Genomic DNA, 17,320 nt, shown 5'->3' with positions numbered 1-17,320 from the left:
ACAGGGTTTACACTTTACACATGAGTTTTGATTATTTTAATGAAAAGATCAAGCGCACCGTCCGATCTAATCGGACGGTGCGCTTAACCGTCAAGCGCATTAATTGCGCTTGACAATAGCAAAACGCAAGAATCATATTCTGGGGTTTTTAAGTCGTCTTCATCTGTTCCGTCTCTTGTCACCTACTGCGTTTGCCAAGCGGCGGTTCAGGGCTTCTCCATCATCTCCGTCTCGACTCTTGGAGCAATTATTAGAGGTAATTTCAATGCATTGACCTGCGGGCACGGGACTTTCTCAAGTCTTCTCTTGTTCTGCCTTAGTAATGCTATATGGCTTTGCCTTTTTCTGTGAATTTCCCCTTTTTCCCCTTAGATGTATGCTTATTACTTAATGCTAGCTGCTTTACATAAAAACACCTCTGCTAACCTGGTTTCTCTTTCACCCATTTGAAGATTACAGTGGTGCTAGCCTAGTAGTTCTGTCCTTCAGTGAACATAGGAATTTGGTTGTAGTATGAAATTTTCTTGCCTTCCTGGTTTATGAAAACCTTTCTCCCGGTTTATTGAATGTTGTACCATTTGATTGCATTGTATTTCAGTTATTTATTTCTGTCTTGTTTTTTTTTTTTTTTTTTTTTTTGGACAGAATTTTGCTCGTTCTTAATTTTGTCTATTTGCCAATGTATGAAGGGCATTATTTTCTCCTACCCAGCCCATTTGACAATTAGGTTGACTTAATCCAATATTATATGTTGTTTCAGCTATAAGGTTGGCTATATTGTCCATCATTTGAACATCAACAAGACTTTACTGCTGAACAAAATCAATCTCATCTCTTTCCTCTTCTGTTTGTTTGGGTGTCCTTGTGTGTCTGGTTCAGTGATATAATTGGGTCTTATGGAAGACATCTGGTGCATATTTGCATTTCTCTTATGTAAATGAAGAAGCTTCGGTTGTTGAAAAGTTATTATTTTCATAAAATTAGACTGCTTCTTGTTATTGGATGGAGGACGATGAACCCAAGGAAAATTCTTTCCTTATATAAGTAGCTTATCATATTAAAATTCTTTTTCCTGCACCCCTAGTTTTGCATTTGTCAGGATTTTCTATGTGAAATATTTAAACCTGATAACTCTTCAAAATGTGGCCCCATTGCATGAATTTCCAGACATAACGATAAACTTTAGAGAAGTAATATACAATAATCAGGAGTGATTTCATTAGATTGTGTTTCTATTAACTATTAATCCTCACTTGAGTTGAACGCATGTTGGATTTTGCAACTGCAAATTTGCTTCATTCGGTGGAAGTTGTCAACTAGGTCTTTTCCTTAATATTGGAAATTTTTTGAGAAGGTTCTTTATTGCCATTGAAATCTCCTATATTAACCAAATCAATTCAAGTTTCCTTTCTTGCTTACTTGTTATTATGACGTTAACTCTTTATAAGGAGGAAACAATAGTATGTGTTTTTAAACTTATTTATATATTATTGAGAAAAAATAGGAAAGAGGTCAAAGACTTCGAACTCAGCCACTTCCTTCAATAGGGATACAATAATCCTTTAGACGTATAGTTCAATTGGAGGAACTTGCACACCTGGGGGGCTATTAGGAAGTTACAATTTAGGCACTTAGCTAAAGGCTAACAAGGATCTAGAATCATGTTATTGCAGTTTTTCAATAAGCTTTTATCAAAGGCCTTCTAGTAACTAATAGCATAATTGTTGTCTAAGAAATTATCACAAAAGACAAAAGGGTAATAATGCTGATTTTCTTCTTTTTTACTTTAATGATTGGCTGGTTGTGTTTTGCTTTAAGGATTGGCTGCTTTGTTAAGCATTTTTCATTATTCTTTTTAATGCAAGATTAATCGGTTAATCAGGGCCAATCCATACCGGCCTAGCTCAGCCTGACCAGGGTCAATTAGGTGGGGCCTGGACAGGGATGAACCTGGCAGGATAGGGCCTGGGTTAGATTTTTAACCTTGAGTCAGTTTAGGGCGGGCTTGGGTTTGAAAAGATCCAGCCCAAACCAACATGTTTCACCTTTGGTGTCCATATTTTATTTATTAAGATTCTTTTTGCAGCTTTTTTTTTTTTTTTTTTTTGGGGGGGGGGGTCTTTAACCTACTGATCCTGCAGTTTCTACTTCCTAATCCACCGGCCACCTTAATTTTCCATTTTTCTTCTCTTAACCAGAAACCATTTCTGCAGATATTCTATAAATGGTTGGTTATCTGAACCCACAATGGATTGCCCAAAGGTAAGCTAAGATACCATTGGGGTTCAGCCATAGGGATCAACCCCACTGGAATTCGATACCGGACAGTTGTAGAAATAGCTAGAGGCATGGATGCTCTTATGGTCCAGTAGGTGTTCTTTGTTATTTATTGTTAGTTTGATGTGGAAATAAATCCCATTTAGCTGTTTTTGGTTTCAACATCTCCATCTTGTCGACATCATATGGTCATCTGTCAACTACCCCCTAAAGTCACTTACACTTGAAGAGTAGCTATTAATGGACCAAATGTTCTTTTGTGAGAAGATATCTAAACCCATATTTGGTATCAACTTCTGTCCGCCTCCAACATATACTACCACAAAAGTTGCCGGAGTTTGAAGATGGAAGATTCCAAGAATTTAGGCTTACTGAGTACAGTCTTGGAATCCATTCCGAATAGATTGGTGTGAACCAAAATGGGGAGATGAATGGGCTGTTGATCCTACCCTTGAAGAAGAAGAGTGTGAATGTGTGATGACACCATAGAAGACAACAATGACGTTGTGTGGTTAATAATGAAACTCCAACAATTTCTGTAGCAATGGAAGAGTCAATGCTTGATGTTTCAAATATTAAGAGTTGCAATGAAGAATTTGAAGCCAAAATTATTTAAGACATGGACACTGTAGTTGATGATGTAATTGAAGAAGGCTTGGAAGAGGCTATGAATGAGAACGAAGAGCTTAGTGATCTTGAGTTTGCCAAAGTTGAAGAACCAATGTGTACATCTGATGATGTGGAAGTTGAACACTTGAAATTTGTTATTCAACCTAAGTACTTTGAAGAGAAGGCTCACATTTTCATTGTATTACCTGAATATTATTATGGATTGAAGACAGTGCACAACATAAAGTTCAGGCCTACTCTCCACAAAATTCAAGGATGAATTTTTTGTAGAAGGACCAAAATGTCAAATAACTGTTCACATGAACAATAACATTAACAGTGTCACAGCCTTTTTTGGTCTTGAAGGAATATTCTTTGAAGATTTTGTGGGTCCAAGAATAGATTATGTGAAGATCTTTTATGAAGACTGAAGATTGAAGACTTGTTAGATTCTTTCTTTCCTGTTTCTATTTTAGTTGTTCCTAAGTTTGTAGAAGTTAAGTTTCATTTTAGCATTCAAGCATGTGGCTTATTATAAAGCCTAGTTTCTAATTACTTTATTTTATTATTATTATTTTTTTAGTAGGTTTCTATTTTCTTGTTGCTGAGAATATTCGCTAGGTCAACAAAATATTCTCAGCCCGTAGTTTCTATATTTTTTATGCAACTTCGAGAGCAAGTGATATCACTCTATAAATATGTAATATGGTATTTGATGTAACCACGATTTTAGGGGTAGGGGATGTGTAATTATTTCCCTAAAATTAGGGTTAGTGCACAATCCTCTCCTTTGTGAACAAGCAAATAAAGAACTGAAGTTGGGAAAGAGAGATTCTTAACAAATCTATATTGGATGGTTTTAGAGTCAAGTTTGGGAAGATTTAGGGTTTAGAAAAATCCTAGGGACAAGTTAGGATTCAACAAACTCAATATGTAATGGTTTTGGGTTAAATGGGTTTAACAAAATCACCATGGGTTGGTTGGGATGACTAAGGTTTTAACAAAATCAATTGGGGTTGTAACAAAAAAGCATGTGGTGTGTTTAGTGATATCTAGGCTTACCTTAGGATGATTTGGGAAGCCTGTGGTTGGGTCTGGGAAGGTTTAGGGATGTTATGGGTTGGTTTTTAGGTGTAGAAGTGATTCTTGGGATCTTGCCTTTTCTTGGTTGGATCTTGGGATCTTACCTTTCTTTCTTTCTATTCTACTACTGTGGCAAGATCCAAATGGGGAAGGGGATGGGGTGAAAGAGAGAGAAAGAGATGGGGGAGGGATGCTGCTGGGTATGAGGAAGGGTGGGTGGAGTTTCTAGGGTTTGGGAGGGGTGGGGAGGGTTCTTCGTAGGCTGTGATAGGAGGAAAAGGGTGGGGGTGGGGGCCATGGGCTAGGAGAGGCGCTGGGGTGGCTGTATTTACTTGGATTAGGTTATAGAGCTGCTGTAGTTGCTGAATTGCTGCTGGAAGATGGAAGAACTTGTTTGTTTTTTAGATCATCTCTCCAAATCCAGCGGTGGCCCTCACAAGAAGACCATGACTCAATTACCTCAAGACTCTGTTTTCTTTATTCAATTCAACATGCTTTACAATGAGGTAGGGTGGCAGTGACCTATATATAGCCTTACAATTGGAGGGGAAAGACTTAGACTCAATCTTGGAAACCTAACTCAACTAGGGAATCCTTTATAGATTAGATCCCATTTACAACTCAATAAATAACAACTACAAATAAAAAAAGATAACTTGCAAAAATATCAACTAATTAATCAGAAGGAATCTTAATTTTAAAATTGATTCCAATTAGGACTCCATCGCTGACTAGGACTCTGAAGACTAACTCAATTTAAGAAATAAAATTAGATATGGACTCAGAAAATATAAAGGAAATTACTGGACTAAAATAATCATCAAAAGACATGGGAAGATGATCAAAGTACCCCTGGGTTTGATTGTCTATTCTTTGTCTTTGTTCCTATTTTGTTACTTCTAATTCTCTGATTTGTAGTTTAACTGGGGTTAAGTCATCCTTATATTAGAAACGTGATGTGAACAGGGTTAACCCCCATCTTTGCCGAACCCTAAAGGGGGCCCATCTAGGGCTGGCTGAACCCTCTAGGAGGGGTATTTTGGTCACTCTAGCCCTAATTTAGTTGCTGGTTTATTTTTCAGAACTTTATTTTTAATTGGTTAAAGAGTTTATTAGTTGGGAAGTTCAGTTTAAGTTGAGTAAGAGTTGTTGAGTCCTTAGGTCCTTTTAATTCCAACACATGTCAGTTAGAGTTTTAATTAAATAGAATTTATTATGTGTCAATTAGAGTCCATCAGATCTTTTACTATTTATTTCAATGGTTGTAATTACTGTGGTTGGGTCCTTAGCGATAAAGGAATCCTGCTTAGAGTCAGGGTCTTTTAGTAGGCTATAAATTGCCAATTTTTTGTATTCCTTAAGTCTGATTATTGAATAAGAATTTTGAGTTTGGTGGACCGTGGTTCCTGTTTTAGGGGGCCACGGCAGATTTGTGAGTCAAGTTTTCTTCTTCAAGATCAGCAATTCTGTCTAGCACTCTTCATCAATTCCAGCAGGTGTTCAAGAGTTTTCAAAAGTAAGTTTCAGCAACCCTAGCCTCTTCCCCCTTCTCCTCTCCTATTGCAAGGATTTCCCACCCCTCCCCTTCAATCACAGCCCCTCCCTACCTGTCCCCCCACCTTCCCCCCACCTTCCCTACACCCTCGCAAGCCATTCCCCTCCCCTCCCCTGTTCTGCACAGGTCTCCCCTCTTTCCCCTGCTGCCGCAGCTTGGCAGCAGCCATCCAGGCCCCCACGACACTCCCAGCCCCCTCCCCCCAACCCCTCCAACCCCTCTAGCCCTTTCTCCCACCCCTCCCAACCCTATGGTACCCCTCCCTGCCTCCCTATACCTCTCGACCTCTTCTTCCTTGCGGCAACAGAGAATCAGAAAAAACAGAAAACAAAATAAAGAAGAAAGAAAAGAAAAAGGAAGAAATTTAAGAGATTCTTTTCCCTTTCAAATTCTAATCCATCTCCATCATAAAATTCTCAAACCCAATTCTTTGGAAACCCTAATTTTATCCATTTTTCCAATTAAATCCCAACCCATCTTAGATTTGGTAAAACCCTAACCTTTTCCCATCTTCACATAATCTTAGTCTTAGGTTTCCAAATTACCTTAACACCATCTAATAGCTTTTTTATCTTATTTGTTGGAAGATTCTGGGTGAACCCTAGATTTTAGGGAATCTATCTGAGGAACCCTAACCCTAAAATCAGTTTCACATCAACGCGTTTCCATTCACTGATAACATTCCGGCAGCATTCTCAGGTAATTATTTTCAAATCTTTTATTCCTTCTTTCCTTTGTCATTATAATGTTTCTATTTCCAGTTTTCTTGACCCTTACCCCGTTTATATCGTTGAACATCTATTTCTTCTTCTTTATGTTACGCTCACCTCCCTCTATATGCAGTCTTTGATCCCCACACTTATCCATTTTGTTTTACGTTAGAAAATCAGCTCCTGCCGAGAACCTCATTTGTTTTCAAAATAGGTAAGTATTTCTTGTTTCTTACTGTGGAATTCCTATTGTTCAAGTGTTGCTTGGCTGTTTTTGCTTGCAGTTGAAGCCAAAAAATTGGATCCCTGTTTCCGTGTTGAACTCTCATAGTTTTCTTCTTAGAGGTTCATTGTTACACATGTATAACAAATTTAAATAATTGATGATGGGGAGGTGTCCTGATTGATTGAGCTTTGATATTGCGTGTTTGTCTCGCATGTTCATCTTATGGTGTTTCTCTTTCTTCTTCTTAATGAATTGAAATTGCATATGAAGGAAGGAACCTACATGTAAGGAGAGTCCCTCCTGAAAATACATAGATCTTCTTCTTTATGTTATGCTCACCTCCCTCTATATGTAGTCTTTGGTCCCCACACTTATCCATTTTTTTTACCTTAGAAAATCAGCTTCTGCCGAGAACCTCATTTGTTTTCAAAATAGGTAAGCATTTCTTGTTTCTTACCATGGAATTCCTATTGTTCAAGTGTTGCTCGGCTGTTTTTGCTTGCAGTTGAGGCCCAAAATATTGGAATCCCTGTTTCCGTGTTGAACTCTCAAAGTTTTCTTCTCAGAGGTTCATTGTCACACATGTATAACAAATTTAAATAATTGATGATGGGGAGGTGTCCTGATTGATTGAGCTTTGATATTGCATGTCTGTCTCGCATGTTCATCTTATGGTGTTTTTCTTTCTTCTTCTTAATGAATTGAAATTGCATATGAAGGAAGGAACCTACACGTAAGAAGGAGAGTCCCTCCTCAAAATAGATAGATCTTCTTCTTTATGTTATGCTCACCTCCCTCTATATGCAGTCTTTGGTCCCCACACTTATCCATTTTGTTTTACCTTAGAAAATCAGCTCCTGCCGAGAACCTCATTTGTTTTCAAAATAGGTAAGCATTTCTTGTTTCCTACCATGGAATTCCTATTGTTCAAGTGTAGCTTGGCTGTTTTTGCTTGCAGTTGAGGCCAAAAAATTGGAATCCCTGTTTCCGTGTTGAACTCCATAGTTTTCTTCTTAGAGGTTCATTGTCACACATGTATAACAAATTTATATAATTGATGATGGGGAGGTGTCCTGATTGATTGAGCTTTGATATTGCATGTTTGTCTCGCATGTTCATCTTATGGTGTTTTTCTTTCTTCTTCTTCTTAATGAATTGAAATTGCATATGAAGGAAGGAACCTACACGTAAGAAGAAGAGTCCCTCCTGAAAATACATAGATCTGTTGGCTATACACTACCTATCATAGAAAATTATTGAAAAGTCTTAAACTTGGCATCATTACAATTCCCCATAATATGCAAGAGTAGGAATAAGTGACAGAGGCCAAATTGTTGTAGATTGTCCAGTAGAAGATCAAGAACCTCTTTCTCACTGCACTGTAGCTCTTACATATGACATTTAAGAAGTTTTGCTTGATCTAGTCCAGTCTGTATACAAATAACCTCAGCCTTCAAAAGATTATGCATAGTGGACCATCTGCTGTCAAAAATGACAAAATCCTTCCCCCCCCCAAAAAAAAAAAAAAAAAAAATAATAATAATAATAAAATAAAAAATAAAAAATAAAAAATAAAAAATAAAAAACCCAATCTGATCTTTTCAGCGTTGGATTATATAATGCTGCATACATTAGAGCAGAAGAATGAATGGTCAGCATGCACAATACTCCAATTAGGGACAGTGTTCATCAATCACACCATAAGGAGAGAATATGTGGATCAGTCAACCAATGATTCACATTACAATAAAACCCACCAGAGGTCAAATTTCATTTTACCATGGTAGATGCTTTTCCTAAGAGACCAAATAAAATAATATGTAACAATGAAAACTGCAAACATCCAGCGGAGAGAGGGTCTATCAAAAGACTTAATGAGAATAAGGGAACAACATAGATGGAGCAATGATATATGCAAGAGAAATTCAGTTCTCTATCCCAGAGGTCCTGCTGCCTAAATAAGCTTGCTCCAATCACATGAAATGAAAAAGTGCCGAATGGATTCAACCTTAAGACTGGCCTGTGGTGACTTCTCGATGGAGCCGTTGCCCGAAGTCCAATAAAGTGGTAGAAAGATTTTCACAAAAAGCACGAGCAATCAACCATGGTCCATTGAGGTAGAGTGCCTTAACTGGGAGTCCTACATTCGACATACGGCAAAAAATATTTTAATTTCAGATGCAACAGAAGATGTCATAAAAATTTCCCCCACAAAGAAAATTAGAATTACAGGAGATGAAGAATGGGAAGGCAAAGCTCTGTGATGTAAACCCGCTTTTGGGGTTAGGGTTTCTTGAATGAATTCCCTGAAATTAAGGGTTTGGCCAGGATAATCTTCTTTTGAATCAGCAAATAATACCATTAATGGGAAAAGGGAGGGTTCTTGAGAATGATTGGGGATAAAGGATACTGTGGTCTAGGGCTCCCATGGGTGTAGCTGAGATACCCAAAATCTAAGGGTAAACTTATTGAGTTACTGGGAAGCTGAAATTGGGTCCTGGAAGGCAAAGGATTAGGATGTTTGTGGATGTCTAGGAAGTTTATTGGAGGTCCTGGGAAGGGTTAGGGTTTAAACAAAATTATTTGGGAAGTGGTGGGGTGATCAGTCTTCACCTAAAATTATCTAGGAAGGGGTAGGAAGCTTGCAGTTTGAGTAGAAAGGGAAAGGGAAGCTTGTGGTCATGGAAGGAAGAGGGATAGGGGTCTTGTGGTTATAGGGGGTGGGGTGGTTCTTGCTATCTTCTTTCTTCTTTTCTTTTCTGTTTTTCTTTTCTTGTAACTCTGCCACAAGAACCAGAAAAACAAAAGAAACAGAAAAGAAGGGGGAAGAGGGGGTATCCCAAGAAAGAGTAGGGTGAGGGGCTGAAATGGGCTGTGGGGAAGGGGAAGGGGCAGGGGAGGTGCTGCGATGGAGGCAATGGGGCTGAACTTGGTCCGCAATGAAGTGAGAGGTCTGGGGTAGGGTTGTACTTGGAGGTTGTTGGAAGTCAAACACTACTGGCTTGCTGAAGAATGGCTGCTGCAATTGAATAAAGACACCAAGAATCCTCCATGGCCCTCCCAAGAGAACCACGACCTGTTTCCCACAAGTAATCTTCAATCTTTATTCAATGCAGACTGAAATTTACAACCATAGACTGGCTTATTTATGTTCATACATCAAAAAGAATGAACTAAACTCAAACTGTGAGACTCTATCTGGACTCGACTAAAGCCTAGAAACCAACTTAACTAGGGTGTCCTTTATAATTTAGGGTACCCTGTTTACAACTAAATATTAACCCCACAACTAAAGGAACTCTCCTACTTTAAAGAAAGACTCCTATGGACTCCAAAACTTAACTAACAATCAAACTAAGACTTCTAGATGAGATTGGACTCTGAAAATTAAATTCAGAATTCTGAAATTAAATTCCAGCAGATAACTGGGCTGAAATTTACCAAAATACACCTCTTGGAGGGTTCGGCCAGCACTAGTTATGCCACTTTGGACTTTGGATTGGCCTTGGAGCCCACTCAAGGATTTCGGCCAGGGGGTGGACCCTTGTTCACATCACTCTGGGAGCAAAGCTATGGTGTTTCTATTTTGTATTCGGCTATTATGGTCAATTCTAATTCCTTCCAATGATTTGGAATAGTTATTTTGGGCTTTGGCACAGTTCAGATCCTGGCTTGATCCTCCTGCTCTTCTGCATTTTCTTTCCCACTCATCAGTTGACCTGCTGCAGCTGCGTGTAATGGAATTGGGCTTATGTTTTAAATAATTTGTTCATGATGTAATAAATAATATGTGCATGTGATTTATACTTGCAGATTGTGTGCGAGTGTGCTACAAGCTTGCGGGAAAACTGTCATCTGCACGACCTTTGTTTTTGTTTCAGATATTCTAGTTCCATTCAATGGCTTCCGCAATATCTTATGCTTCAAAGAGAGCTCTAAAACTTGTAAGCCGTCCTCTTTTGAGCGGAGTTTTTTCCCCAGTTAATTGCTACAATAGTCGTCATCTTAGTGATGTAGCCACAATGGACAAAGCAGAACAGTTGGAAGCTTCTTCAGCATCATTCGTTTTCTCAGCTGATAGTAGTGTTGTAGCAGGGAGAGATGAAAAAAAAGATGAAAGCATCTATATCAAAGCACCGAGATCAAACCTCCAAAAAGAATCCTCAGCATCGGTGACAATGCCAGTGTCATTCATGACAGGTTCTATTGTTGGCAAGAGATTCTACAAGCAGGTCACTACAAGGCGTGCTGATGATGATAATGGTTGGACTGTGATGCTTGACTATAGAACCCTCAAGACACCATCTAAGAGACCTCTCAAGCTTCATTCACTAGCGCTTGCAAAGGCTATTGCAGCTGAATGGGAATATCAGGTGCTACATCTTTTATCATCTTTGATTATTCAAAACACCCCCTGAGGGCCTTAGGAAATTCAAGTCTTTAGTCCTTGATTAGATTTTCTATGGCCAATGTTTTATATGGTTATGAAGACGTTCCTAATGAAATTTTGTCTTGATAGCAAACAGATGGCATCAGACCCTTTACAATGCCCCTTATGAGACTTGCTTGCACTGCATCGGAGAGAGTTCCACTCACACGGGAAAAAATCATTGAACACTTAATGAAGAAGTTTCATCAAGATTTGGTCTTCTTCCGTTCTCCAGGCGACAATGATCTGACGAGAGGAGTCCTTGGTATTTATTCTAATGGTTTACTTCATTTCATTTTCACTTTTACTTGCTCCATGAGTTTTATGATTTCATGGTTTATGAGAACTTATCCAAGTGAATCTATGGTGCACCCATGGCTTTCACCTAAACTTTGAGCCACTCAGCAAATCTGGATTTTAAACACCAACAGCAGCTCTTCATGCAAGAAAAGAAATACACAAAATTTGCTTTAGCCAAATAAGACAAAACTTATCTCTCTATTCTTTCCAGTTTCCACAATGGGTATTAAGGGCTAGTTAGGCTTACGAACTTGAATCCTATTTAGGCTTGGAATGGACTTACTCTAAATTAAAAGAGAAAATAAATCCTATTAGCTAATTAAAATATAAAATACCCCTTTACTTACATGGACTCACTTATTCCAATTAAATCATGTGATTTTCAAGTGGTCACATGACCTCTAAAACAAATTTAAATCATTTAATAATCTATTTTCCTACAAAACTCATGTTCCCATGTTTTGAGTTCAATAAGTTGACTGCTTCCAACGTTAACGCTTGGAATGAAAATAATGGGGGACAAAATAAAGAAGAAATGAGGGTAAACTATAAAGAGGATGGGGGAAGAAGGGGAAGCTTGAGAAGAATCAGACTGGCAGTGAGGGTAGAGGGAGAAGAATCATAAGCAAGAGTAAAAGAGAAAGGAAAAATAGTTTTTACATGGCACCCACTATTATTAGGGGGAAACTAGTGTCCACCCACTATTATGGCTTAAATTACATGGCACCCACTTTCAAAATTACAAGTTACCCACAATTAAAATTTTCTATTGAGTGTATAATGAATGACCTAAATGCCATTTGAACAGTATAATGACTTAATTACCTGTATTTAATATCCTCAAACCCAACCCTTAGGTTGGACCCATTTTCTTCCTATCCCTCACTGGAAACCACCACACGCCCTCCCCAGTGACCACCGCCCACCCCTATTTCTCTCTCTCTCTCCCTCTCTCTCTCTCTCTCTCTCTGATCCTATATATTAGAATTAAATCCAGGACATACCTCTGCAAATCTACTTGTTTCGATTCAATGGGTTGAAGATAGAAATGAGGTGAGTCACGTTTTTGTCCATCTTTGTTGCTGGTTTTGATTATCTCCATTCCCTCTGAATCTATTTGTTTTTTTGAGATCTGTAATGATTTTAATGTTTTCTTCTTCTGTTTTTATTCTAGCAGCTTCAGCATGAAAACCCTATTCCCCTCCATTCTATTCTTTTGTACCATTCCTGGATTTCAGTTTGATTAGTGTTTTTTTTCCTTTCTCGCTGGGTAAAGTTTGATCAGAGTAGAGCGCGGTGTGGATTTCTCCAACCCTAATCAAAATCCCTTCATCTTCTTTTCTGTTAACCCGGCCCTCCAGCACTACCATAAAAATAAAAAAGTGTAACTCATGCGAGAGAGAGAGAGGTGGGGTGGCGGTCGCCGGCTAGATGGGGTGTGGTGGTGGTCGCCGGCTGGATGGGGTGTGGTGGTTTCCTACGAGGGATAAGAAGAAGATGGGTGAAGGGAGAATCCTGATTCTCCACTCATGTAAGGGTTGGGTATGGAAGGGTATTAAATGAGAGTAATTAAGTCATTTTACTGCCCAAATGGTATTTACGTCATTATACACCCCATTTAACAGAAAATCCTAACTGTGGGTAACTTGTAATTTTGTTAGTGGGTGCATTGTAATTTAAGCCATAATAGTGGTGCCGTGTAAAAAATTCAAGAAAAAGGGGGGGGGGGAAGGTGGTTTGCAAACACATATAAAACTTAATTCCAATCTTCATTGTTCTTTTTCAACCTGAATACAATGATTTAAATAATAAGAGGAACATATTTTGGTAAAACTAGGACTCTTAACGATTAAAATAATTAGAACTAATCTTAATATCCCCACCCGAATTGAAAAACTGCTTTTACTTATCCTATAAAATAACCAAGAAAAATCCCAGTTATCTATTAAAAAGATACCTGAAATGCAGTTCATGTTACTGTAGCATGAACAGTCACCGAGAATCCTCTTTTCATGAAACAGCTTTAGTCTTGATCACAAATTAGATGGCTGTGGGCCAACATGATCAGTTGTTCTCTTCTACAAATCAGTAAACAATTAGTGTGTAATTGTATGAAATATTTTTCTCTTCAAATCAGTTATCTCCTTTGTAATTAAATTCCTCGGAAATAGATCAGTTAGACCCAAAAAAAAAAAAATCATGTGATTTGAACTTCATCCCAAATCGTGCTGTATCAGGAAGCCAACCCAGAGATATTATCAACCGTAGGTTGACTCCAAGGAAAGTACTTAATCTTCATGCTGGATCTACATTAGTGGGATTGTTAGTAGAATTCCCAATTAATGTTGGGTTGCATCAAGGATTGAAATGCTGTCTAGCCATTTAGGTATTTAGAATGCATTATTTTCCATCTAAAGTATTGCATCCTGAATATGCAATTCTTCATCTTGCCTTTGGTTTTTAGAGAAAATGGATGATTTTATGCTTCTTTATTTGCAGAGCGACAAGTGGAGAAGCTTGATCCGTTACTCAATTGGGTAGAGTCTGAATTTGGATTTAAGCCTGTTGTCTACTCTGGCTTTTTTGGTGGGAAGCAATTGGATGGTCTTGTTGATGCTGTTAAACATCTTCTAAAGAGCACAGATGACTGTGAATTGGCTGCTATTGATGCAATGGCTGCAGCTGCACACTCTCTAATAATTTCTATTGCAATTTCCCAAGGAAGGTTGCAGATTGAGGAAGCCATTGGGTTGATTAGACTTGAGGAAGATTTACAGGTACTTTTGTAACCCCCCCCCCCCCCTCCTCCTTTCTGTTCTTTTCTTCATATGCATACAGATCAATGTACATATTTTTAGTTCTCTTTCTGGGGGGAATCTCAGGTTTCGTGCCCAAACCACCCACATGTAAAAGTTCTCATAATGTCATGAGTACCCTATTGTTAAAAAGATCAGGGTCTACTGTTAGAAGTTCCATTTGATTTTGTTTATGTTTAAGCAGCAGCCCCATACCTTCTCCAGAAACCCAAGAACTGAAACCCTAATTGTCTGAACGCTAGATTTCTGGAGTTCAAATGAACCAAAAACTGTCAGGTTCAGGTTCAGGTTCGTATTTATTTAACCCGTATCTTATTGTTAAGAAGGTTGTGCTGGTCAAGTGCTCACTTGCTGAACACTTGGGTCGGGGTCAAGTCCAGGAAAGAGCTTCTCTTGAAACAGGGGTGAGGATGCATAAGTTGATGCTTCCCAAACCCTGCTAAATGTGTGAAGCGTGTGAAGTGGTCATCCTTTGTTTTTCAATCTTTGGGACGGGGACCTACTTTCATTTAAAGGCATGTGCCTGGTGCCTCAATAAATTCTTAGGAACCATCCTCTTCAATGATATGGTGAATATATGCATCAAGTTCACATTATTTACTGTCTTATGGGTATATATTATAAGCTTCAAATCTCGTACCATGCAGGTTGATAGATGGGGCTTGGTGGAAGGTGGTCACGATGTTGATATTGCTGATCTTAAGGTGCATATATCATCAGCCGCTGTTTTCCTTGGACTTTCAAGGGTAGTCTAAAGTTCACTCTCTCTCTCTCTGGTTTTTTTTTTTTTTTTTTTTTTTTTTTTTTTTTAATTAAAGTTTTTTCCTATTTCTTTTGGTTTATAAATTATATTTTTTGGGGGGTCAAGAAGTTGCTTCAATCTGAGTGCTGATGTAGTCTGGGCATTTGTTTTTGTGCTTGTTGCTGAGATTACTAGACATGAATCAGGCAAAGTGAATTCTCATAGTCGTTGACTTGTGGAGATGAACATCGGTTAGCCAAATCTAATTAGTAGTTTTTAGTGCTTAGGAAAACATTACAGTGACAAAGTGATGATGAAAATGAAAGTGTGCTGGAGGAACTCTGCCTAGAAGAGGGTTCAGCTATTGCTGTGTTCACGGTTGATTTTGATTTCATACACTTGCAGGGTGCGGTGTCTCTACATAAATGATAAACCAGAAGCATCTTCAAACCCAGTGTGTGCATCGTGGCTCATAGCAGAGGTGTGTATACCATGAAGCCTTTATTTCCTGCTCATCCTCCAAATGGATCTCTCTTTTGGGCGGAACCCATTCAATTGATTATCCTTTAGCCTCAACTCATTCAGACTATTAAAGCCTTAAAAGCAACAGAGCCATTGAGGTAGTCCTCGTCCAGATGAACACAACTTGATCGACCAGTGAATCCTCTAATCTGCAAAGCGTAATAATCCTCTGGTTGTGGACATGTTGATTCATAGGGCTGACACGAGTAAGACCTGATATAATGCTCTAGGTAGCCAGCCGGTTGCATACTCCCAGGGCCAGGCCATGCCATGACATGCCATGTCTTTTGTGATATGCCGCATTTAATCCCGACCCTAGCTGTAATACTCTTCGAGATGCTAACCGATGCAATGATGTAGGACCTAAATTCGAAGGATCAAACACTGCTAGACTATATATGTTGCATTCGGATAGACAGCGGTGTGCATACCAGAATCAAGATTTTAAGAAGATGGTGATGAGGATCCTGTGGTGGCATGTATAGTGAAATCCGAGATGAGTAAAGGCCCAACTCAGCACGTTTAGGGGGTGGTGGATTGCCTGCTTCCAACTAATGTGCATCTTGGAGACATAGGAGCAGGTAATACGGCATTTAGATATTTTGCCAACCATAGCAAAATAGCTAGGTTCACGGCCAAAATAGGTTTGGGTGAGAACTAGAACTCGAGCCCTTATGAAATGAAGCCTCGTAAGTCTAGAAAATAATGAAAAAGAATCAGGTCAATAGGATTTGTATTGATCAAGGTATGACCTAAATAGTGTGCCAGAGCTACTAAGGGGCCTGGGGCCATGCCCCCCTTTCAATTTTTAAAAATTTTCATATTCCTTTCTTTTTTTCTTTTTTTTCCCTTCTTGATTTCCTCTTTATGTGTGAAATACACTATTTGCCCCCTTCCCTTCTAAAAATGTCTCAATTTTCTTGTAAAATTTGGATTCCTTCTAATAGCAATTTAAATCTTAAGTTTTATTAGTCGGACATTTAGAATTTAAGCTCATGATTCTGTTGAAACTGATACCACAGAAAAACGCAACCTTGGTTTCCTTAAGGAAACTTGAAACTGAAAGTTTCTTATCAGGTTAAAAACTTTGAACTGAAAATTCTTAGCATTGAATAATGTTTTCAAGTTGCGGTGAAGCCAGCATGAATTCATTGAGATTCTGGCGTAATTCACCTGTACGCTAGCGATTTCAGAGAGGATATGCTAGATTTCATAAACATTCCTATCCTTCTCACAACCTATGAGGATTATTACTTTTTTTGGAACCCCAGCATTCTCGTTTTTCACATTGGAGCACACATGGGAATTGAGATCATTCATTTATTTTTTGAGCAAATTGTACTGGTACTCCAAAATGGAGGCTTTAAAGTACTGACACCACATTTTATGTTTATAAAAGCATAGAGACCCCAAAATTCAATTTTTATTGGATACATCTTTTCAAATCATTGAAAATAGTTAAATCACTGTTTATTTTTTAAAAAAAATCTCCCTATAATAAACAGTGACTGAAAGGTTTTTAGTGACAAATTAGACTAATATATCAAATGAAAATCCAATTTTGGGGTATCAATGCTATAAGGCCTCTATTTTGGGGTGCCAGTGCAATTTGCTCTTCTTTTTTTATTTTTTATTTGTTTTTTCACATTCTCAAAGTCTCTACTCTCTAGGAGTTGGCATGCCTTGGCTTTGATTCTATTTGTTAAGAACTGGACACTTTCTCCTTTAGTTTTTGAGGATCATTTACCTGAGACCTACCAACAGAGTAAGGTTCTTAAAATTGTGTATAAAAGATATATTTGAACCACAACATGTATTATTAACTTGAACATGAGCTATTGGATGGTTTGGAAATGAAATTGGAAGACTTGTTATTCCAATGATTCGTATATCCATAGAGTATGATAGGTGGAATTAGGTAAAATGTCCAATGTTGAATGGAAGACATTAGCACACTCACTATTGTTTGCCACTGTTTCACCTAAAAGTTCATACTTCTAAGGAAGGGCAGCATACATGTAATACATCAACAATCCACTGCATGTGTAGGC

General features: G+C 38.3%; 1 protein-coding gene across 1 annotated transcript; it reads left to right on the top strand.

Annotated features, from left to right (window-relative positions):
• Positions 1-133: 133 nt before the first annotated feature.
• LOC149001250 (uncharacterized) lies at positions 134-16,090 on the top strand. Its single transcript, XM_089140014.1, has 6 exons — positions 134-256; positions 10,274-10,833; positions 10,980-11,154; positions 13,689-13,966; positions 14,653-14,751; positions 15,153-16,090. Exons 2-6 carry the CDS (start codon positions 10,360-10,362, stop codon positions 15,174-15,176), a joined length of 1,050 nt encoding a protein of 349 aa, XP_088996140.1. The 5' UTR covers positions 134-256; positions 10,274-10,359; the 3' UTR covers positions 15,177-16,090.
• Positions 16,091-17,320: the final 1,230 nt, after the last annotated feature.

This window comes from Hakea prostrata, chromosome 11 (genome assembly GCF_041222555.1).
Source record: "Hakea prostrata isolate BN-2017 chromosome 11, UWA_Hpros_2, whole genome shotgun sequence".
In the NCBI taxonomy this organism is placed as follows: domain Eukaryota; kingdom Viridiplantae; phylum Streptophyta; class Magnoliopsida; order Proteales; family Proteaceae; genus Hakea; species Hakea prostrata.
This window is presented reverse-complemented; position numbering and strand designations above follow the sequence as displayed.

Bases quoted from the DNA above. Each gene is read 5' to 3' on its own strand.
- LOC149001250 (XM_089140014.1), top strand. From the start codon at position 10,360: ATGGCTTCCGCAATATCTTATGCTTCAAAGAGAGCTCTAAAACTTGTA. The intron at 10,834-10,979 runs GTGCTACATCTT...TTGTCTTGATAG, and splicing joins CAGCTGAATGGGAATATCAG to CAAACAGATGGCATCAGACC. The intron at 14,752-15,152 runs GTAGTCTAAAGT...ATACACTTGCAG, and splicing joins TTTTCCTTGGACTTTCAAGG to GGTGCGGTGTCTCTACATAA.